This window comes from Sebastes fasciatus, chromosome 4, assembly GCF_043250625.1.
Source record: "Sebastes fasciatus isolate fSebFas1 chromosome 4, fSebFas1.pri, whole genome shotgun sequence".
NCBI lineage: Eukaryota > Metazoa > Chordata > Actinopteri > Perciformes > Sebastidae > Sebastes > Sebastes fasciatus.
This window is the reverse complement of record NC_133798.1, coordinates 2,155,106-2,179,409: the sequence shown is the minus strand read 5'-3', so window position 1 is coordinate 2,179,409 and position 24,304 is coordinate 2,155,106. Positions and strand designations below refer to the sequence as shown.

Below are 24,304 nucleotides of genomic sequence, written 5' to 3'. Positions count from 1 at the left end.
CAGATATGATTAAAAAAAAAAAGTTATTTTTATAAAACGGTCACTATATCCTGACAGAAGTGCATGAAACAGGTAATCTGGGAAAAAAATCATGTGCCTCTGTGTCCTCCGGTGCTCCTAACGGCATCTGCAAGATCTCATAGACCAGAGGAAAACAAGCAGTAAGAGCTGATCTGGAGCCTCGCCGTCTCTCTGCAGCTGTCAATCACTCGCAAACTCTGATCAAACGGTCAAACTAGGCAGCGCTGATCAAACATTAATTAATATTATGTTACTTTAAAGCATATACTGTATCTCTCCTCAGAATCATCTTGCAGTGTACTGTTTAGCTGTAAGATGGGAAAGTGTGTTACCCGGCAGCCATGTTGAGATCTGTTGAGGAAATATCACCCACCAGCCGGAGCAGACTTTCTCATTTTACAGCTAAACAGTACACTACAAGAAGTTTCTGTAAACATTTGAGGAGAGAAATAGACATTACAGTAACAGAATATTAATTCATATTTGATCAGCGCCGCCTAGTTTGACCGTTTTATCGGAGTGATTGACAGCTGCCTACGCTGCCAACGCTCTCTCTCTCAATGAAATGACCTGTGATTGGTCAAAGTCTCCCGTCACGGGCTAGATTTCCTAAAGCCTGCAAACAGAGCCATGAGGAGGAGCAGAAGTCTTCTTTTCTGAGTTTTCTCTCAGAACACTTGAATTACAATATGCTGAAAGGTTATTATGGAATTTTTGCCCAATGCTGCCAAAAATATACTGACTACTGCCACTTTAAAGCTTCTGCGGGAGACCAGAATTCAGATGCTACTGTTTCTTCCAACAGGTTGCAGGATGCAGCCGTGGACCAGCTGGACGGACTGTACCAAACCATGCGGAGGGGGGATCCAGGAGCGTTTCATGATGGTGAAGAAAAGAGCTAAAGGCACCGTGATGGCCAGCTGTAAGGACCGGAAGGAGATCCGTGCCTGTAACATTCATCCCTGCTAGGGGGCACTACTGAGCTACAGAGGAGGGAGGGGGGCGGGGGGGCAGCAGGTTAAATACATGAAAATATGGGTTCATTTGATAAAGATGACGATGGGGAACTTTTTGTGTACAGGGAGGTGAGATGAGGGCGAGATGATGGGCTGGTTTTACACTTTGGAAACATGATAGGAGTTTAGGTAAGTAGAGGGGAAGAGAGGAGGAAGGAGGAAGATGATAATGTTCTGTTTAGTGAAGCCATTGTAGGCATTTAGTTAATAGGGCTGACATTTACTTTAGACCACAATGGAAATGTTAGAGAGTCATGTCTATGTCCTGCAAAAAAACAAACAAGAAACAACTACGGTAGCTTTGCCACTGATGCACACATTTTTGGGGGTATTTTCAGTAGTTTCGTTCTCTTCGGTATGAAATAGGGTTAGGGTTAAGATCCCAGTATTTCTTGGGAATTCTTGACAAAATCTGCTCTAATAGAGTGCTCCAGGGATGATGTATTTATGTAGGTCAACCAGGAAGTTAGCATCGCCCTGGTTCCCTAGATAAAAAGCCAGTGGGATTGTTCCAATGGGTTTTGGATTATTTCAGAAAACAAATGTTTATGATACTACTAAAATTTTTTCCAGAAAGATAATTTCAACAAATGAACACCACTTTTATGATTTTTGAACGCAATCGCCAGAAGTAAAAAGCTGACGCTCGGCTATAGACGAATTACACCACGGTCACATGAGCGTGAGTTTACAAAACGAGGCTGTAAAGGAGGACGAGTCGACATGATGACGTTTAGTTGTCTCATTTAGCTATTTGTTAGCAACCGCCTTATTAAAGGAGACATATTATAAAAAGTGAGATTTTCATGTTTTTTTATTATAAAGCAGGTTTAAGTCCTATGTAAATACTGTGAAAGTATCCAAATGCTCAATCCACAGGGAAATACACACAGCCTGTATTCAGAAACTCTGCTTTTGAAACAAGCTGTCAGGTTTTCTGTCCATTTATGATGTCACAAATATACAATATTTAGACCCTTTACGCAGTTTTAAACGTGAACATTCTAAATGTGTCCCAGTTTATTTCCTGTTGCAGTGTATGTGAATGTCATCAACAGACAGGAAGTACACATGGACCCAAGCTGTTGCCTAGCAACGCAGTCCTGTTGCAATTCCGTCGAAATGCACTAAAACGGAGCGTTTAAAGACAGAGGGTAAATACAGGTATATTCAGGCAGACAGTATGAGGAAAATAAAGTTTTTTTTAACATTACAGTATGTAAACATGTTCTAGTAGAAACACAAAATACAAGTATGAACCTGAAAATGAGCATAATACGGGACCTTTAAGACACATAAAGGCTTCAAAATTCACGTGGGATATTTCCTGACATATTTTATATCATAGAACCTTAAAATCTCTTCAGCTTGTGCTAACCACAGCCCTTATTTCAGACATCTAAATAAAAAACAATTAAAAAAACATTGACTTCCAGACGAGGGAACCGGAAGTCCTAAAATGCGAACTCATTTCCGGGATCTTAGGACTCATTCCTGTAGCACTCTTTTTTCTGAGGAAAATACCATGCTTGATACCATGCTGCTGCTGTTTAGAATAAGTGTGAAGTAATCCGTAAAAGAAAACAATGCAGATCTTAATTAGACGTATAGGATGGAGGCTAGCAGAGGTGTAGTGGTGTGTTTAAGCATATACAGTATACATCAGTATATATACCCATCTCTGTGCAGAGGGATCTACCATATACCTAGCTAACATAGCGATATGTACATCTTGTAGAGCAAGACTGCAGCAAATCATGTTCCAGTACGATCTTTCACGTCATCTGTGGTGTTTACGGTGCACAAGAAACTTTTGTTCCGTGACTCACACAAAACATAAATACCCCCTTAAAACAGCAGCGAGCCCGGGGAGAAGCGCTACCCTGTAGAGACAAACTTAAACAGAGAACAAAAGTCCCTTCCCTTGTTGTCATGAACCATGAGCTACATGAAATGGACCATTTTAGTCAAACCCATAGACCGTATATAAGAAGTGGATGTAGTCGCTGTGACGTCACCCATCGGTTTGTGGACTATGATTTTGAAGCCTCGAGGTCGGCATTTTGGCCGTCGTCATCTTGGTTTTTTGCAACCAGAACCAGAAGTGACACAAGATGGTGGAGCTAAGTACAACCGAACACTGAATAAGACATTGGTAGGTGACCAAAATGTTACAATTAACTTTCATGAAGTGAAAACTCACTGTGAAAGTTCTAAGACGAAAACAGGGACAACTCCCAGACTGGACAACGCCGTGGTAGCGACCTGTCAATCACAGGGTAGCCCCGCCCTAAAGCATCCTCTGCTTTATGGTCTATTTGACTCTAAATGGGACCATAATTTACTAAATGAACATCATGCTGTATTGAAGAAGACTTGAAACTAGTGATTGAGACCATAAACTCATGTTTACAATGTTTACTGAGGTAATAAATCACGAGAGAAGTAGGCTCATTTTCTCATAGACTTCTATATAACCAGAGGAGGCGCCCCCTGCTGGCTGTTAGAAAGAATGTAAGTTTGAAGTGCTTCCACATTGGCTTCACTTTTCACTATCAGGTTGCCCTCTGGTTAAAACAAAAATACAAATATGAAGCAAACACAACAAGGCATAATATCAAAACGAAACAATGGTGGAAGAAGTATTGAGATCTTTTACTCAAGTAAAGAAGCAATACTGCAATATAAAAATACTCCAATACAAGTTGAAGCCCTGCATTGAAAAAGGGGCACTTAATTAAAAAAAACAGAAGTATTATTAGCAAAATGTACTTAAAGTATCAAAAGTGAAAGTACTGACGTTAATTTAACTATTTGATATACTGTTGGTTAGTTTCATCCACTGGTTCCCAATGTTGGGGTCCTGACCCCCGCTAGGGGTCACCAAAGCTTCACTGGGGGTCCCGAGGCCTTGTTGACAACTTATTTTAAATCTATGCAGTTGGCCTGTATCTCAGTTTCTTTCATTTCTGTGAAGAAAACGAAATGAAATTGTTTGGATTATTATTTAAGATCTAAACCGGATAAGGGCACGGTGAAGACCTGAATACAAGCTCACAGAGCCTTCCCTCTCTGCTAAACAGTCTCGTCCTGCAGTAAAAAAGTACACAGTAAAAAACAACCAGAGAGCTGATAGAACAATGGCCAAGCATCAGGGAGAAGAAAACACTGAATTTATCAAAAAGAAGCCTATTAAATATGTATGATTGTTAAAAATTCAAAAGAAAATACATAATAGAGAGAGTTGTAATAAATGTTCCTTCAGATAACAGGAAAGCTCATCTCTGATGCAAGATTCACAGTAAAGCTGCTCAAAGTTCATCTAAATGGCTTGTTTTACACAAACTTCCTGCGGTTATTGCGTTCACCATTTGGGTTAATTCTACGGTTGTTCCGTGCTTGTTATGCATTGAATATAATGTGAAATATCCATCGAATATGTCACTTAGTCAAGGATCATCAGTTTACTCAATGATAGAAAAGAGGTCCCTTAACCCATTTATGCCCAAATACTATATTTAGTATGATAAGGAAAAATGCCACAATATTTGTTCCGATTGGTCAAAAGTCTGACATTTGGTACGGACATACTCTGGGCGAGTATCTATCAGTACAACTCAGACATTCTTTAAGATCACATGAAAAATCACACTTTTATTAGTAGTCAAAGTCAAGATTTTTGAAAAATTAAGAAAGAAAACACTAACATGTTTTATTAAATGATTTCCACATGAAATATTTTTTTGTGCACCGCAAGCATATCTTTGATATTTAACTTTTTACGTTCATAGATATCAAATACTTGATTGTGCTCCTTGTAGTTTGTGAGATACAGCCATTTTCTTATCATACTATATCTAGTATTTGGGAAAATGGGACTACTGTTTTTTATTATTTTGTAATATAATGGAGTCTATTGCAAAAACAGTAGTCCCATGTGCCCAAATACTAGATATAGTATGATAAAAACTCAATTTCAGCCACGGTTTGAGCGCCCAGAGAACACTTCCACGAAAGGAAATTTAAAAATTCAGTTGCGATCACAGATGGGTTGGGTAAAAAGGCTGGACACCTTTAATCTATAACAACATCATATTTATAAGCTCACCATGTGTTACAATGTTTCCCTCTGAACTGTAGTAGAGGCACAAAGTAGCATGAAATTGATACACTAAAGTCATGCAGCCACAATATCCCCACCTACCAAGACACCACTACTACACCACTGGAAGCTCCCTCCACAAGTCTAAGATGTAAACTATCTTCTAAGATGAGTTGTTGGTCTACTACCACATCAACTAAAGAATAACATCAGAAAAGAGTAAGAATTTTAAAATCATGGACTAACTTTCAACCATATGGAATATTGGAGAAAAGGCACAAACAGACTGAACTGAAGATGTAGGATTTCTTTATGTTGTTTTTGCAAGACATAGATGCTCATACAGGAAGTCTCTAAAGACTTATGGATGTAGTGTATATCTACTATCTAACCAACAAGTATAAATGACGCTACCATGTAAGTACTAAAAACCACTTTCCCTAATAACAGATACATTTTAAATGGAGATGTTTTATACTGTTAAAGTTAGTCTTTATATACTATACTGCTGTTTGTCTGTTGTTTCAGCTGATGTAGCATTAAACTCTGTCAGAAGATCTCATTTTAGCATGTGCATAGATCATTTGGTTTGGTTGGACGTGATGCTTTCTCTGCCGTAGAGTTGTCTTAAAACAGATGGCTAAATGACTGTCTGCCTTTGTCGGTTCCTGAAAACACAAACGGACAGAGCCGAGTGTCACGTCCTACACGTGCTGTGAGTTCTGGCTGCAGAAGAGGTCGTATGGGAAACATTGCAGATGTTTCTACAGTAATAGAAACTGTAGGACAGTTCAACATACAGTAGACTGTTACTGCTTACAACACACTTTATTTCCATGCATTGTTTTTATTGCACTTTTCATTGTGTTTCCATGATGAGAGTGATATGTAAAATCTTTTTTTGTTTTATTACTTAGCAGTTTTTGTTCTGTTTTAATAATAATGTCACCACCAAAGTTCTATTTTCTGTAGATGTTTTCTTGACTTCACTCTTTTCTGTTTTCAGGCCTCGTTCTTTATTCCTTTGCCTCTGTATCACGTGACTATTTTCTAAGAAACCACCTTTACAATAAAAAGAAATGTAAATGTGAAAATCATGACGTCATTTGGCTCTTTTTGATGAACCCTAAAGCCCGCAACACACCAGGAACGTCAGCAGCGCGTGGCGGCTGCGTTACCTGTTATTTTTTATTTCGGCATCCATGTTAACAGGTTAGAGCAGCCACACTGTCGCGTCTCAGCTGCGTCTCTTCTAGAGAATAGAGGTCTCGCCTATTTTTGACGTGCGCTGTGCGCGTCTCACAGCAGCAACAGACTTTGAAGGTGATCTATTGACTGTATATTAACATCATATCAGCTACATTACTACAGTTTACATGTCTAGACATCTGTCGAATATGTAACAGACAATGAAGGTGATCTAGTGACTGTATATTGACATCATATCAGTAAGATTACTACAGTTTCAATGTCTATCTGTAGAATATGTTACGGAGATGAAAAAAAAGTAAAGACTTTTAATTAACGATTATTACTATTATTTACAAATGACCACACGTTTCTTAACCTTTCTCTGTCTGAAATAAATAAAAATGCTATTTATAATGAAATTAAATGGCCCTTAAAAGTCAAACTCTATGTAGAAAGAAAGGGCTGACAGCAGCAGAAACGCAGTTGAAACGCAGCTGGTGTGAACACCCGACGCGTGAATCACGCAGCCACCACGCCACGCAGCCGCCAAGTGCTTCTGACGTTCCCTGTGTGTCCCGGGCGTAATGTTCTGTATGTCTGGGGGCCCCTCTAACAGCTCAGAAAACATACTCAACATCGGTTTATCACCTTCATACTTTATGACTTTTTCTTATAGAGTTGCTTATTAAATGTGTCTTTTTGATGACTAATGACCTGTTTCAGAAGATACGGACACAGGAATATGTTAAGTGTTAATGAAGTCAGAAGAAAATACAAAAAAGAGGAAAAAATTTGTTGATTTCACAATTATTATGATTTTTACCCATGCAGCATTGGGGTCTGTGTCACCCCGAGCAATGAGGAAGTAAAGCCAATGTCCACAAAACACAAGGTTTTAAGGGATCATGAATCTAAGACAAGATAAGTGGATTGAAACGCAGATGATTGTGTGAAACAACTGCCCAGTGGCATTAATATATTAGTTTCCTTTTTTGTTGGAAAGAAAGTCTGACTGCATGGCCATTTGAGTCTGTAGCCCTAAGCTTCCTCAGGTCTGGTAACGTACTTACAATTTCAGTCCACTAGATGGAGATAGAAGACTGAAGAATCCTATAACCCCTGAGAACATCATGGTCAGGAAGACTCTGGGAGCAGCATTAGTACAAGAACTGATTCAAACTCAGCCATGGTGTCGTAGTAGTTTGACAATCAAACTAATCATTTTCTCTCCTTTTTATATGGAAAAATAACAGTGATAAATTCCTTAATGATTCCTCAGTTTATCTATATCCTCATGTCATTACATCACTGTCATTATGCTTCTATAATGCATAAAGTTGGCGGTTTACGGGTCGGGTTCAGGTGGTTGAGTAACGCATATTTTTACATGTTGGTGGGCGGATTGGCTCTCATAACAGACCGGTGGCTGCGACTGAACAGCGCATCATTAACGAGTCAGGAGGATAAATAAATGACTAAAATGACAGAATTGTTCAATAATCTGATGACTAAACGGGACTAAGATTAAATAAAAAAAACAAATAGCTGACAAAATTAAAGTGGCAGTAGTCAGTATTTTTGTGGCATCATCGGGCAGAAATCCCATAATAACCTTTCAGCATATTGTAATTCAAGTATTCTGAGAGATAACCAGACTTCTGCTCCTCCTCATGGCTCTGTTTTCAGGCTTTAGAACAGTGGTCTCAAACTCAATTTACCTGGGGGCCGCTGGAGGCAGAGTCTGGGTGAGGCTGGGCCGCATCAGGTATTCCACAAAAAAAGCTTTGTTAAAAAAAACAACAATCTTCTCAAACGTCATTATTAACAGTTCTTTAACTTGAATGGGTTCTTCTGAACATGAACTGTCCTGAACATTAATGGAACATTGAAGAACATGAACGGTTCTTCTGAACATGGCCTCTATTGCGTCTCCCACTTTTCCTGAAATTGTCTGTGCTCGTCACCAACCTTTCTCTTCACTGCAGGCTTTGAAAAAGACATGATTGGGGCTGTGTGACAAGATATATATTCATTCCACTTGGTGTCACTCCGCAATAAAGTTGTGCCTGCTGTGTTTGTGTTGCTCTGCAATTACACCACCAAACCGCTAGTTGGCGGCGGCGTCTCTATGAGTTTCCTTCTTCTTCTTGTACTACAAACAGAAACTGAGGGAGTTGGAGCTAATAACTGTTGAACCACAGAACTTTTACTGACATTACTGCAACGCCGAAAAGAGAAAATATATCTGAGTGGATTTGTGTGAACAAACATTGAAAAGATGGAGGCAGAGAGAAGTAGAACTTGGTCCTGGCCGCTCAGCATCGCTGAGAGACTGGACCAATCACAGCTGTTGCGGTCTGCGTCGCCGCGACTTGTAGTTACATTTCTGGAGAGGTGCACGTCAGGCTACGGCGTCGATTCAACGCAGAAGTATAAATCAAGCTTTAATCGAGTTTATGCGATGTTACACGGGCGCCGCCATAGTTGTTGTGAAATGTTTCTCTGCTTGCATCAAGCCCGGCCGATTGCCCGTCCCCGGGAGCCATATACCCCGCTGTGATTGGTAGGTTCGTTCAGCTCGGGCTCGCGCAACAAAGGGACCTTCCACGGCAAACTGCCATTCACATAAAACTCGCGGGCTGAGGGCGCCTGGTTAGCTCAGTTGGTAGAGCGGGCGCCCATGTAACAAGACTTGGTCCTGACCGCGGCGGCCCGGGTTCGAATCCGGCCTGTGGCCCTTTCCGCATCCACTCTCTCTCTCCCCCCTTTCCAAGACTCTATCCACTGTCCTGTCAATAAAAATGAAAAAATGCCCCCAAAAAAAACTTTATAAAAAACTTTATAAAAAAAAAAAAAATTTGCGGGCCGCACTAACATTAAACTTTCATATCAAGGTGGGGGCCACAAAATATCGTCTTGCGGGCCGCAATTGGCCCGCGGGCCGCGAGTTTGAGACCCCTGCTTTAGAACATCTAACCCGTGACAGGAGACTTTGACCAATCACATGTCATTTCATTGAGAGAGAGCGTTCCTATTGGCTGTGCTTCAACTGGTGGGCAGTGCTTGGTATTTCCTAAATTTACCTCAACATGATTGCCAGGTCACAAACTTTCTCATTTTACAGCTAAACCGTGCACTACAAGATGATTCTGAAAACATCTGAGGAGAGAAATAGACATTACAGTAACAGAATATTGATTCATATTTGATCAGCGTTGCCTAGTTTGACCGTTTGAGTGAAGTTTGTGAGTGATTGACTCGTGGCTCTCATAGACGGCAGCTGGACGGCAGACTCCAGATCAGCTCTTACTGCTTGTTTTCCTCCGGTCTGTGAAATCTTGCAGATGCCGTTAGGAGCACCGGAGGACACCGGAGGACACAGAGGAACATGATTTTTTTCAGATTACCTGTCTCATGTACTACTGTCACCATATAGTGACCGTTTTTTTAAATCACATCTGCTCCATTTATACCCACTGCAGCTTTAAGAGAGAAAACATTTTGACTCAAAAATTACTTTTTGGTGACTAACACGTTTGAAGTTGTTGTCGACTAAAACTATGGAGGACAAAAATGACAAAAATGTGACTAAAAGTAAGAAGCATTTTCGTTTTAAGACTAAGACTAAATCTAAAATAGCTGCCAAATTGAACACTGAAGATGACGTCATTGCAGTGTTATGCATGTTGTGTACTGTTCCCTAAGTGCTGACTGCAGTGTCACCTCTCTGGAGCTCTGCCCCCCCAAATATGATTCAATATTCTGTTACGTTAATGTCTATTTCTCTCCTCAGATGTTCTCAGAATCATCTTGTAGTGCACGGTTTAGCTGTAAAATGAGCTGAAATCTGGTGAAGCAACGCCAAGTTCCGGTCACATGACCGGAGCACAGCCAATAGGAACGCTCTCTCTCTGAAATGACCTGTGATTGGTCAAAGTCTCCCGTCACGGGCTAGATTTTCTAAAGCCTGAAAACAGAGCCATGAGGAGGAGCAGAAAATCTAGTTTTCTCTCAGAACTCTTGAATTACAATATGCTGAAAGGTTATTATGGAATTTTTGCCAAATGATGCCAAACATATACTGACTACTGAAGCTTTAAGTACACAAAAAACAACTTAGTTACAGTAACAAGAGATAATGTAATACTTTAACTGCTAAAGTTACACTTAACATGCAGTTTGGTTTTAATATTTGTTTGCCTTTTGAGTGTCAAAAAGGCAATCCATGGATTTTACATATCAACAATTTACTAGTTAGTACGGGGTGATTATTGTCATGATGTCACCTTGCAGTCTAGTTGTCCCTGTGTTTCCTCTGTTTCCCTGCCCTTTTGTCTCCTGTGTGTTTTCCCCCTGTTTGTCTAGTCTGTCAGTGTGTTGGGAGGTGTGGTCTTCCTCCTCCTCCTCCTTCTCCTGGGCGAGCGCTGCTGGAGCAGCTGACAGCAATTAACCTGCCATGACACTCTCCTGCAGTTTATCAACTCCGGTCTTCCTGCCAGTCATCGCCAGATCGTTCCGTTGCCATCAGTGGTACATGACGTATTCAGGCTCACTTACCTAGTTGAGATGTTTTGACTTTGTCTATGCTCGTTTTGGGATTTTTGACTTACTTTGCTTTGTTCTTTGTTCAGGTCTGTTCACCTGCCAGCTGTCTCCGCTCCCTGCAACTTACCTGCCTGCTCACTCTTCCACGCCGTCCCTCCTCGCCTCAGATCCATTCCCTTAGTAACTTACCTGCCTGCTCACTCTCCGACGCCATTCCTCCTCTCAGATCACAAGTGGATTCAACTTACCATCAGGAGGATCCCTGGACACCCCTTCCCCGTGCCCCTCGATCTCTAATAGATGTCGGATGTCCAGGACCCCCCAGCCCTGTCCACCTTACCTTTATTATTTATAAATTATCTTTTGTTATACCTTTAAAGACTATCGTTGTGTGTCTGCTTTTGAGTCCACGCCTTGTTAAACCAGAACATAACAATTGAAACTCAAACCGTAAAAACTTCTGGCTTCTGTGGCTCTGGGAGAGCTTTGCCAAGTCTGAGAAAATAATCCCTTATGATGTCATAGTGATGTAATCATGGATTTTCTAAGAGAACTGGATCCAGCGTTGGAGGCGGGGCCTCGGTCATTCCTATGAGAGTTGCTCAGTGGCACATGAAGCCTAAATGGCTCGACTTCCGTCTGGAAAAGTTTGGAGCTTGGGCACATGGAACATGCGTCCGCTCGGTCACATGACTCGGTAACGGGGTCCCAACGTCACGCCGTCGTCACGGCTTGCGCTCCAGCTTCATCAACGATATTGCATGTTTGATATCATCACCGTTTTCGTGTTTAATGACATCGGTCCCACCTCCTCATCGTCTCATCTTAGTCGTGGAAAAAAAAGTCATTGACGAACACATTTCATCATAGTTTTCGTTAACGAGATGAACACTGGTCATGATGGGGTATGTTTATGCTCAGCATTATTTATCTTGGCATTCACTAGCAAGGACCACGCCATCCACGAGGTACGATTGAACAATTTTATTGAAGGAGAACACAGATGATGCTCTTGGTTTGTCCACTTAGTCGGATTCGGTTTGGGGAGCTTCGATCAAGGATCCGCCGTAGCAGCCGCGCACGACGAACCCACACGGGACCCTACGAAGAGGAGACGAGGAGATTAAGAGAGAAGAATGGAGTGGGAGGGAACAGGGAGCGGAACAGGAGGAGTTGGTTAGGCAGGTGTTTATAGGCAATACAGGAAGTGGCACGTTGAGGCATTGTCCTGCTCCCGAAATTTTGCTGATAGCTTCAATTCACTAGCAAGGACCATGCCACAAGTACTTTTACTTGAGTTCAAATGATTTAAAGTAACAGTACTTTCACTTGAGTATGCCATTCTGATACTATTTCCCTGACATTTGCTTAGATATGTGTGATTGTGGCTGCAGCCACTGTGGAGTTTATATTGTTATAATATCTCTGTTGTCTGCTTTAGTGATAGTGATTCATTCTGCTGTTGATTCCGTAACGAATGTCAGGCTATTCAATTTCTTTGTAACGCAGTCATTTAATAACTCGGGCTGTCAAGCGAATAAATTCGTAATAGCGATTAACGACACGAATGTCCATAGTTAATCGTGATTAATGACACGATTGTCCATAGTTAATCGTGATTAATGACACGATTGTCCATAGTTAATCGTGATTAATCGCAAATTAATCGCGCAATTTATATCTGTTCTAAATGTACCTCAAAGGGAGATTTGTCAAGTATTTAATACTCTTACCAACATGGGAGTGGACAAATATGCTGCTTTATGCAAATGTATGTGTATATTTATTATTGTAAATCAATTAACAACACAAAACAATAACAGGTATAGTCTAGAAACCCTCACAGGTACTGCATTTAGCATAAAGCTAACTTTAAAACTGAGCCCGCTACAATCTAGAAATCGTAAGTTGTGTTAATGCGTTAAAGAAATTAGAGGCGCTAAAAGGAACTGCGTTGGCGCGTTATTGTCATGTTAACTTTGACAGCCCTAGTAAAAATAACTGATTCAAACTCAAACATGGTGTTTTCGTAGTTTGATAATCAAGCTGATTATTATTGTTTCTTCAGTTCTGTAACTTTTTTCCCCACCAGTTTCCAGACATGTACATAAACACACATTTGACAACAAGAAGAATAAAACTGCATGATGATTCATTATGCATAATGACACATGTTTAACGGAGCAATCATCCATCAAGTTGCACTTTGATAAAGTTAAAAGATTTGCATCTGACATAAAAGAGAATTCAGAACAGCAGAGTCTAACTTTTAGTCTTGCAAAAACAGGCTGCAAAGTGCTGACTATAGTAAAGGCACTTCCTGTTGGTTTGGATATAAGGGCTCTGTGGTGTGATGTTGTTCCATTAGTGTGCAGTATACGTCAACATTTAATGCAGTTTATTTTGTAGCGCAGTAACGTTTACTCAGAGTACATTTGAACTGACCTACTTTTTACTTTTATCTTTTATCTATCTATTGTTTTTCCACAATTACTTTTACTTAAAGGTCCCATATTGTAAAAAGTGAGATTTTCATGTCTTTTACATCATAAAACAGGTTTAAGTGCTATATAAATACTGTTAAATTATCCAAACACTCAATATACGGAGAAATATACACAGCCCATATTCAGAAATTGTGAGTTCGAAACAAGGATTTTTGGCCATTTGTGATGTCACAAATATACAATATTTAGACCATTACACGGTTTTAAACATAAACATTCTAAATGTTCCCATTTTTTTGTATGTAAATAATATTAGCTGACAGGAAGTAAACATGGACCCGACCTCTTGCCTAGCAACGCAAGTCCGTTGAAATGTGCTAAAACAGAGCATTTCAGACAGAGGGTGAATACAGGTATATTCAGGCAGACAGTATGAGGAAAATAAAGTTTTTTTTTAACATTACAGCATGTAAACATGTTCTAGTAGAAACACAAAATACAAGTATGAACCTGACAATGAGCACGATATGGGACCTTTAAGTAAAAATTCTTTAAAGTAACAGTACTTTCACTTGAGTATGACATTCTTACACTCTTTCCCTGACCTTTAGAGTTGTACTTTGTTCACTTAACCTGTAAATCTAGTGAACTTGTTGAACCTGAAGTCTTAGATGTTGCACTGAAATCTCGGCCGCCTGTTTAAGTGAACTGTGCAAAACAATGAGACATAAAGTGTTATGAAGTCAGCCCACATATCATGGGTAAAGGATGCTCATGAATAATAAATGCTAGAATGAAGTACAATGGCTTTTTATCTGCTAATGATCAATATTGAATGATGTTTTGCAGCAGTTGGGTTGTGGGCATTGTGTTTCAGCTCATACAGTGAGAGGAACAACTAGACACACGTTCTCAGCATCAAACAGAGTTATCAGGCAGAGGCACGACGTGGCAGTTGTCACGCTAATGGCTGCAGTCAGTTCCCTTTAAAACCTATGAGACTGAAAAGTTTGTATGAGAATGTGCGTCCTGAAGCAGTGAACAGTTGATGTTCAGTAATTCATCTCTAACCCCACAGAAGTATGTCACTTTACCCTGCAGCATTTTTTTTTTTTTTTAGCAAGATGTCAAAGATCCCGAACACAAACCGTATTAGAACATTTTAGGGAAATGTTGTGTGAAAAATGATGCATTAGAAATGTAGAATGTTTAATGATAGGGTGCTCATGAATTATGACTACTTGGATTTTAATATTTCACTGCAGATAGGTGTAGTGTACAAACTTGTATGGGATGTCAAAAAAAATAAGGGCTTTCAATCAATTAAAATATCTAATCGTGATTAATCACATGGTTGTCTATCATTAATGATGATTAATCGCAAATGAATCGCACATTTTTTATCTGTTCTAAATGTACCTTAAAGGGAGATTTGTCAAGTATTTTATACTCTTATCAACATGGGAGTGGAAAAATATGCTGCTTTATGCAAATGTATGTATTTATTTATATTTCAAAATCATTACCTTCACAATGACAAATATTGTCCAGAAACCCTCACAGGTACTGCATTTAGTGTAAAATATAATAATAAATATAAAAAAATAATAATTTTATGCCAGTATCTTCACTCTAGCTTTAATACTGAGCCCGCTACAACCTAGAAATCACAAGTTATGTTAATTGGTTAAACAAATTTGTGCCGTGAAAATGAATTTCCTTTTATTCGTTAACTTTGACATCCCTAGAAAAAATTTACTCTGAAGTGAATAAAACAGAATATTGGGAAACTTGGTGGTTTAAGTGCCTACAGTGTACATTGTTTGCTCCAGAATGTTATTCTTGCTATCTGGCAAAGACGCATTTGCAATTTAGCATTTAGATCACCAACATCAAGAGACACCAACAGCCTCAAGTGAAACCTCATTATATCAGGTGGTTTAGCAACTGAAGTTACGAGGTACTTTGTTTACCTTTGGACCTTTTAACTCATTCTGAAAAATTTTGGTTAACAATTCCCAGTAAGACACAAATAAAATAGTCTAATGACTATTAATAATGACGTGCTTTGGGCTGCCAGGTTGTGTACACCTTCCCCCACCATACTCTACCCCACTATACTCTACCCGACCATACACTACCCCACCATACTCTACCCCACCATACACTACCCCACTATACTCTACCCCACTATACTCTACCCGACCATACACTACCCCACCATACTCTACCCCACTATACTCTACACCACCATACTCTACCCCACTATACTCTACCCGACCATACACTACCCCACTATACTCCACCCCACCATACTCTACACCACTATACTCTACACCACCATACTCTACCCCACTATACTCTACCCGACCATACACTACCCCACTATACTCTACCCCACCATACTCTACCCCACCATACCCTACCCCACTATACTCTACCCCACCATACTCTACACCACCATACTCTACCCCACTATACTCTACACCACTATACTCTACCCGACCATACACTACCCCACTATACTCTACCCCACCGTACTCTACCCCACTATACTCTACACCACCATACTCTACCCCACTATACTCTACACCACTATACTCTACACCACTACAGTGGTTCCCAACCTGGGGTCCGGGGGGGCGACAAAGATCACAGGGCGTGCGCCAGGTTTTGTCTGCTCTGAGGTTGTCAAAATAGTGTATAATTTAAATGATAATAACACACTTACTGGATCATTTACACAAAAGTCTGCATATGAAAGTATTTAAAAAGATTCCAGGGCGCTGTATCTCATGATAGTTGATACCAAGAAAGTGCTTAATAGTGTTTATTGTCATATACTGAATTGTGACCCCCCATGTCGCCTGCACCAGTTGAATAGGTTATCGGTGCATTGGTCATATACAGGCAAATGGATTTCAATCAGGAGTAGGCATGTCACGAGAACCGATACCTCGGTACCAAGTCGATTCCCAGATTCTAAAAAAGTGACGGTACTCTTTTGCTACAGTACCGAAGGTACCGTACGGTGCCCGTAATGGCCATTGGTAGTAATGTGACGGTGAGGAACATTTCCCACCGGTTAATAAACTTGTGACAACACCGGTGGTACCGATTACAACGGACATTTTACAAGAAAAGATGACGGTCAACATGTGCAGAGCGCTGACTCTGATCTTTACTGTCGGGTGGCGGTGTGTCTGGCCTCTCCGGTAGAGCTTTTGCTGCGGGGCTCCGCTGCGGGGGTCTACCTGGCACCGCTGCTCCGTGCACATGGTCAGTATGTAGTGTCCGTCGTCTGACTATCGATTGATAATATGCCGCCGATACGCCAAAATGAACGAAATGGGTCAATTATTTTTATTTATTGCTTAAAGGCTACATACCTCTGTTTTTTGTAATGTTCAAATGTTTTTAATAAAAGAGTGCGTGTTGAATTACAGTACAGGGGATTTATTGTTGTTGGGGGTTTTTTGTACCGTGGTATCGAATTTGGTATCGAGAATCGTGGAAATTCACTGGTATTGGTATCGCCTACTAGATTTCTGGTATCGTGACATCCCTAATCAGGAGAGACCCCGTATAGAATGAACAATACATTTATTACATGATACATAATAGCAGAATAGTGCAAAGTCTTTGGCGATTAGACTCCATCGTGATGTAGTATATCAAAAGAGGGTAGTGATGCCGTGATGAGATTAGGTATATTCCTCCCTGGAGTCTAGACCCTGGTGGTGGTGGTGGTGAAAGGAGTAGCTGAAGATCCAATGAAGGCCTGATGGCCTGGGTACTGAATGTGATGAAGACTGGAGGTGACGGGGTGGAGGAGGGGTGCATAAAGTCACACTGAATTGAAAACTGACAGCAGCAGAGAGGAGAACAGTTTTAAAATCTGATTGCAACAATATGATTGGCTCATGGAGAGCGTGGTAGAATCTGTTTGGTTATCTAAGAGTGAACCACCCACAGTCAGCTGATAGAGTAGGAGCCAGTGAGAGAGAGAGAGACAGAAAGGTTGTGAGTGAATGAGAGTGTAAAGAGGGTCTTCCTGACTGAACTGTCGCTTTAAGCTTCATTTGTTGATGGGACAGAAGACAGGGAGACGGCGGAGGCAGAGAGTCCACAGGCCAAGCACCACATACTTCTGCTCGCGTACTTTCACTTTGTGCACGAGCAGATCTGTTTCCTCAGCAGAAAATGGCTCGCTTCTCCAATTTGCAGAATCCGTCTTTTAAAGGGACTGTTTGTAACTTCTTACACGCATAAATCATTGCGGGTCGGTGTCTCATGCGCGCTCGCGTGTGGCTACGCTGTTCAGACTCAGACTCCAACACAAACTACACGGAAGCACCAAAACCTCAAAGTTCTATCTGTGAAGCCCGTCTGTTAAACAGTGTTGGCCGCGGTCGGAGGATGCGGGGGAGACCGTAGCTTTAGTCTCCAGGACCGGAGTCTCTGCTGTACTCTGTTCCTCTCCTCCTCTGCCTGCCTTCACTCACACACCGCGCTCGTTCTCACTCTTTTGCTCCACTCTCACGTGCATGCGTGCACACTACACACTGCAGAAGAGTTAGTTTAGCTCTGAGAATATCTAGTGAATCTAGTGGAGGGTTGTGCAGAAATAACTGCTGCAGCTCCTCCAGACCAACAGAGGTTTCCTGTGTCTTGTGACGTGACGGGGCTCCGCAGAGAGAAACGTTATCGTCTCCGACCAAAACTCCGGCTCCTCCCCTGTTCCCGCGGTCGGGAGGCTGAGGCAGGAAAAGCCAACACTAGGATCAGCATTGATTCATGGAGAGACCTTTGTCTGGTCAGCTAACATTACTGCCAAGCAGCTGAAATATAGAGTGATATTGTGCTTTTAGCTGACGTGTGTCTCCTCACTGTGTTGAGCGATGCTCGTTCAGGTATATTTAGAGCGAGCACAAGCGCGAGCAACAGGATGCCGACTTTCATTGACTTAACGGCCACAGGTGTCGCTGTTAACAAGACATTTCTGATTCTAAAAAACAGTCCCTTTAAATAGCAATGTGTCAATGTGCAGGCGCATGGAATGGGAGAGGACACTCTGATTGGTTTAATTCATACGCCCAAAACACACCTCTGATTAATTAAGAGACTAAATACACCCCCTTTGCGCCTTACTTTGCAGCCAGATTATGCGGCGCTTCACTAGGAAAAGTGGAGCCGGACACGCCCTGAATGCACTTGCACCATGTACTTTAGACCATGCGCTATAGATCATTGAAATAGGGTCCCAACATGATGCTCTAGTGCTTTATCGTCCCTCTTCATTCTACCGGTGAGTGCTTCCTAGTTAGTCCTTTCAAAACAACAAAGCTTGAAGGGTGAATTTTGAACTTCAGCACCCTCATATGGGACAGAACACTGTTAAAGCCACAGAGCATTTGTAAACAAGCGCAGCTTTCAAGCAATTACTAACAAGGTTATAGGATGCAGATTAAAAAACATGTAAATTGGAACCACAATCCCCAGAGAAGACTATGTTCAAGCAGCCAGTCTGCGCATATAGCACATACATGTAAATATGCTGCTGCCTCTGGTGCCGCTTCCTCACAGAGAAAGTCCCTGTTTTATTCAGGGGTTCCTTCCCAGCATGCTCTCTGTCGACAGTCGGCCGGTCCCTGTGCGTTCAGCGTTATCTAGTTAACTTTGGACAGCTGAAAGCAACTGGGAGCTCAGAGTCGCTCTGATTTGCCAGCACGTGAATAATTCATGATCTCATCTGCATAAGTCAATCTATTCTCGACGCATTTCATGGCACGCTCTAAAATTACACATACGGACCCCGCTGTGTTCCGTTTACTGTAAAACATCCATGAAAAAGATGATAATTAATAAAAACATAATTATGTTGCTCACATCGTCTTCTTGAATGCCCATCTTTCCAAGTTAATGTTCAGTAGCGATGCGTCTTTGTGTTACTGCATGTTATCTCAGGCCGTCCCACTAATGCTTCCGCCCTGAGATCACAAACAAGTCAGTAACACACTGCTCAGAGAGAATAGAATAGAATATCCATAGTGGTGCCATTAGCATGCCTGAGCAATTACAGTATGTGTGTGTGAGTGTGTGTGTGTGTGTGTGTGTGTGTTTGTGTGTGTGTGAGAGGGTGTGTGTGCGCACGTTTGTGTCCATCATAGTTGATGTTCGTTGGCGTTCCCTTTGGCGATCATGTGGTTGCAGTCTAAGTGATTTTGTTTTCTACTGTTACAACTAAGTGCTTCTTAACCCTCCCCCACCACCCCCCAAACACACACACACACACACGCACACACACACACGCACACACACACACACACACACACACACACACACACACACACACACACACACACAGAGGGAACAGTGTCTCCATTTAGATAAGATAGGGCAACATTTTCCTTATCCTGTGGTAATGAGCTCCATAACAGCACATATTCATTCATTCATTCACTCCCTCCTTAACAGCTTACTGGTGCTTTGGGTTCATTTGAACTCTTATTTAAAGGTCCCATATTGTAAAAAGTGAGATTTTCATGCCTTTTATATTATAAAGCAGGTTTAAGTGATATATAAATAATGTGAAAGTATCAAAATGCTCAATCCACAGATAAATACACCCAGCCCGTATTCAGAAACTGTGTGTTTGAAACAAGCCGTCAGGATTTCTGTCCATTTGTGATGTCACAAATCTACAATATCTAGACCATTTCACAGTTTTAAACGTAAACATTCCAAATGTATGGTTGGTGGGCGATGCTCGGTAAGTAAAGTAAGCAAAATGTATTCATAATGGATCGTTGTTGGCTGGAGGCGGAGGGGAACCGGGGGAGTCGTGACTCTGAGTGGGGAAGCCATCTCTTTGTGAGCTCTGATGTTTGCAGAGCCCCCCAAGAGTAAACTTCGGGAGGAAAGGTGAGCGTTTCCAATGTCGTTCAACTTGTTCCCTGACGAAGGAGGCGGCGCCGATGTGGAGGGAATGTCCCAATTCTAGTTCAGGAGATGTTCCAGATCTGGATAAGATTTAGATGGCAACGGCCTTTATGGGCCGTTCGTGCCCCCAAAGAATAGGAGCTAGATTTTCTAAAGCCTGAAAACAGAGCCCTGAGGAGGGGCAGAAGTCTCTCAGAACACTTGAATTAGAATATGCTGAAAGGTTTTTATGGAATAGTTTCCCAATCATCTCAGAAGCATTCTGCCTACCCCCGCGTTAAGTAATACCCCAGGCTACAGCGGTCAGTCACAGTGTGTTCAACTTGGTTAAATAAGAGTTCGAATGAACCCGAAGCACCAGTAAGACCAGAGGGTAGTTAGCTGGGTACATTTTGCAGATGGTGGAGGAAGGAGTGAGATATAAGAACCATGCAGTCGAGGACCACCTGCCTCTGCAGTAGCCGCCAAAGCCCTCGGAAGGGGCTGCATCTGCTGATCAAACGCGTGGGAAGTGGCGTGGGCACATTTCAGACTTCGTTTTGTGCGTACTCAACGGTTCTGAATGAGACCCCTGGTCAGCTGCTCGACATGGCTGTCAAACGACGAGGACTGATCAAATATTACCCCCAGCAGAGGAAAGTGGCCCAATACTTTGTATAATCATGGGGGCAACTTTTCCTGGAGCAACAACCAGAACCTCTGTCTTAACGAGCTGGTATTTCCTCAACTGATCTCAACACGGCTCATTTTACAGCTAAACAGTCCTACAAGATGATTCTGAAAACATCTGAGGAGAGAAATAGGCATTATCTTAACAGAATATTGATTCATATTTGATAGTTTGACCATTTGGTCGAAGTTAAGAGTGATTGACAGCCGGCTCTCATAGATGGCAGCTGGACGGCAGACTCCAGATCAGCTCTGACTGGTTGTTTTCCTCCGGTCTGTGAAATCTTGCAGATGCCGTTAGGAGCACTGGAGGACACCGGAGGACACCGGAGGACACAGAGACACAAGATTTTTTTTCAGGTTACCTGTCTCATGCTTTCATAAAAATAACTTTTTTTTTAATCATATTTGCTCCAATTCTACCCACTGCAGTTTTAAGAAAGAGTTACACACACACACACACATACACACACATACACGCACACTTCCAAAAATAAAAAATATAGTAATTAGACTGAGCCCATGTTTTACGTGTATTCAAAGAGTTGAGCAAAAGAGTCTTTTAAGCAATTAAAAGGCTGATGGTGTTTGATAGAGTTCGCTACTCGAGGTTTGCTTCCACCTTCCAGTAAATGTTTGGCTGAATGAATTACATAGGTCGCTCGCTGGTTGAATGTGGTATCCTTAGTGATCGGTTAAAATGGGAACGGGGAGATAAACAGCACAAAGCAACAGTGCGTGGGAGTGTATTCAAATGAAGCCGTAGCTGAACACCTACACATCTGCATAAGCATATGCATATCTCCACAATCTGGGACCTAACTTCATCCTCCAAGATGACAACGCTCACCCCCACAGAGCCAGGGTTATATCAGACTACCTCCACAATGTGGGAGTAGAGAGAATGGAACGGCCTGCCAAGAGTCCACACCTCAACCCAATTCAACACTTATGGGATCAGCTTGGGCATGCTGTACGTGTTAGAGCAGGGGTCTCAAACTCGCGGCCCGCGGGCCAATTGCGGCCCGCAAGACGATATTTTGTGGCCCCCACCTTGATATGAAAGTTTAATGTTAGTGCGGCCCGCGAGTTTTATGTGAATGGCACTTTGCCGCGTTGTGTGTGGAAGGTCCCTTTGTTGCGCGAGCCCGAGCTGAACGAACCTACCAATCACAGTGGGGTATATGGCTCCCGGGGGCGGGCAATCGGCCGGGCTTGATGCAAGCAGAGAAACATTTCACAACAACTATGGCGGCGCCCGTGTAACATCGCATAAGCTTTATTAAAGCTTGATTTATACTTCTGCGTTGAATCGACGCCGTAGCCTGACGTGCACCTCTCCAGAAATGTAACTACACGTCGCGGCGACGCAGACCGCAACAGCTGTGATTGGTCCAGTCTCTCAGCGATGCTGAGCGGCCAGGACCCCGGACAACCACAGAAAGTTCTCTCTGCCTCGATCTTTTCAATGTTTGTTCACACAAATCGACTCAGATATATATTCTCTTTTCGGCGTTCCAGTAATGTCAGTAAAAGTTCTGTGGTTCAACAGTTATTAGCTCCAACTCCGCTCAGTTTCTGTTTGTAGTACAAGAAGAAGAAGAAGAAGAAGAAGGAAACTCATAGAGACGCCGCCGCCAACTAGCGGTTTGGTGGTGTAATTGCAGAGCAACACAAACACAGCAGGCACAACTTTATTGCGGAGTGACACCAAGTGGAATGAATATATATCTTGTCACACAGCCCCAATCATGTCTTTTTCAAAGCCTGCAGTGAAGAGAAAGGTTGGTGACGAGCACAGACAATTTCAGGAAAAGTGGGAGACGCAATAGAGGCCATGTTCAGAAGAACAGTTCATGTTCAGAAGAACCGTTCATGTTCAGAAGAACCCATTCAAGTTAAAGAACTGTTAATAATGACGTTTGAGAAGATTGTTTTTTTTTAACAAAGCTTTTTTTGTGGAATACCTGATGTGGCCCAGCCTCACCCAGGTAAATTGAGTTTGAGACCACTGTGTTAGAGTGACCAACACAACCACGCTGGCTGACCTGCAACCAATCCTGGTTGAGGAATGGAACGCCATCCCACAGCAACGTGTGACCAGGTTGGTGACCAGCATGAGGAGGAGGTGCCAGGCTGTTGTGGCTGCGTATGGATCTTCCACCGCTACTGAAGCTCCTGACGGTGTATTAAATGAATAAAGTGTCAAATAGCCAATATGTCTTGTTTGTTCCTTGTTACTGATAGAGAGTTCAATCATCCAATCCACCAAACAACTCAAAACAAGAGTCAACACCAACAGGAGAATACACTGTTTACCATTGACGGAGCATTTTGGAACATTTTTCTTGGGCGCTCCCCACATAATCAGCTGTGCTGCTCATCCCACAAATGCATGATCCTTACAAGTGGGACATCATTGTGAAGGTAAATAAACAGGCTTTCCAACCATGTAAAATACAATGACCATTAGCATTGTAACAACAGAGAAATAATCCACCAAACACAAGTTTCCGAACTTGTTTTTCTGAGTTAATTATACTCAGAGAGGGGAAGAGAGTCTGTTGTCTGTCTGCTATAAACACATTTTAAAGTTACTACAAAGAACTTTCATTTAGTGTTTCCGAGCACCAGATTCCGTTTAGAAAACCTCTCAATTGACTTATTATGCTATTTTATTACATTATAAGATGATTCACCTCATTGTCACAGTCGTGAAATCACTGTGACCCCTCGTGTCCTACACTATGTGGAAGCATCCGCATTTGTTATGTTTCTACGCTCATTTTCTTCCTTTCATTTTTCATCAGTCTGTAGTTGTACTATCCTTGTGTGTTTTAATAAAATATGTACAGCATATTTTCATGTATATATTGGTATTTTTAGAGGAAACATTTGTAAAGGGTGCTCTCAGTTTGCATTTGATTTACATTTTTAATGGTTATGAGCTTAAACCTACTATTATGTATGGAATGGTTAGCAATATGACACAATCATTAGATCAAATTTAGTTGAACAAGACTCGGTCAAAACTGAGTATATGGCTGGAGGACACTAGGGGACGTGCTGTTCCATTCAACTGGCCGTTCAAGCAATGACGTACCTGATCGTGGAATACACCTGATTGGTTCCCGGTTTTCTGTTTGCCGTTTCAAACAGGAAACAACATGGCGGCCTGCTCGTAAACTTTCTGTTATTCCGTCCAAACAATCCAAGAAAATCTACTCCTGAAACATTTTAAGCGAGAAATAGGCCATACAGTAACACTGCTTCATCTGGTTTCATTTCAGAACTAGATTGCCTAGTTTGACAGCTTGGTCCAAGTTTTATGACGCGTCGTGCTGGACGGGCTCATTTGCATAAAGTTGAGA

General features: G+C 41.8%; 1 protein-coding gene and 1 long non-coding RNA gene across 2 annotated transcripts in view; both read left to right on the top strand.

Moving 5' to 3' along the window:
- The window catches only part of LOC141766924 (spondin-1-like), a 191,647-nt gene extending 185,414 nt beyond the window's left edge, over positions 1-6,233 (top strand). Inside the window, exon 16 of the mRNA XM_074634131.1 lies at positions 827-6,233. Coding sequence (XP_074490232.1) covers positions 827-990 — 164 coding nt within the window. The 3' untranslated portion in view covers positions 991-6,233. The remainder of the gene's footprint in view (positions 1-826) is intronic.
- Positions 6,234-17,185: 10,952 nt separating this feature from the next.
- LOC141766939 (uncharacterized) overlaps positions 17,186-24,304 on the top strand; it is a 282,348-nt gene continuing 275,229 nt past the window's right edge. Inside the window, exon 1 of the long non-coding RNA XR_012593715.1 lies at positions 17,186-17,764. This is a non-coding gene — a long non-coding RNA (uncharacterized LOC141766939). The remainder of the gene's footprint in view (positions 17,765-24,304) is intronic.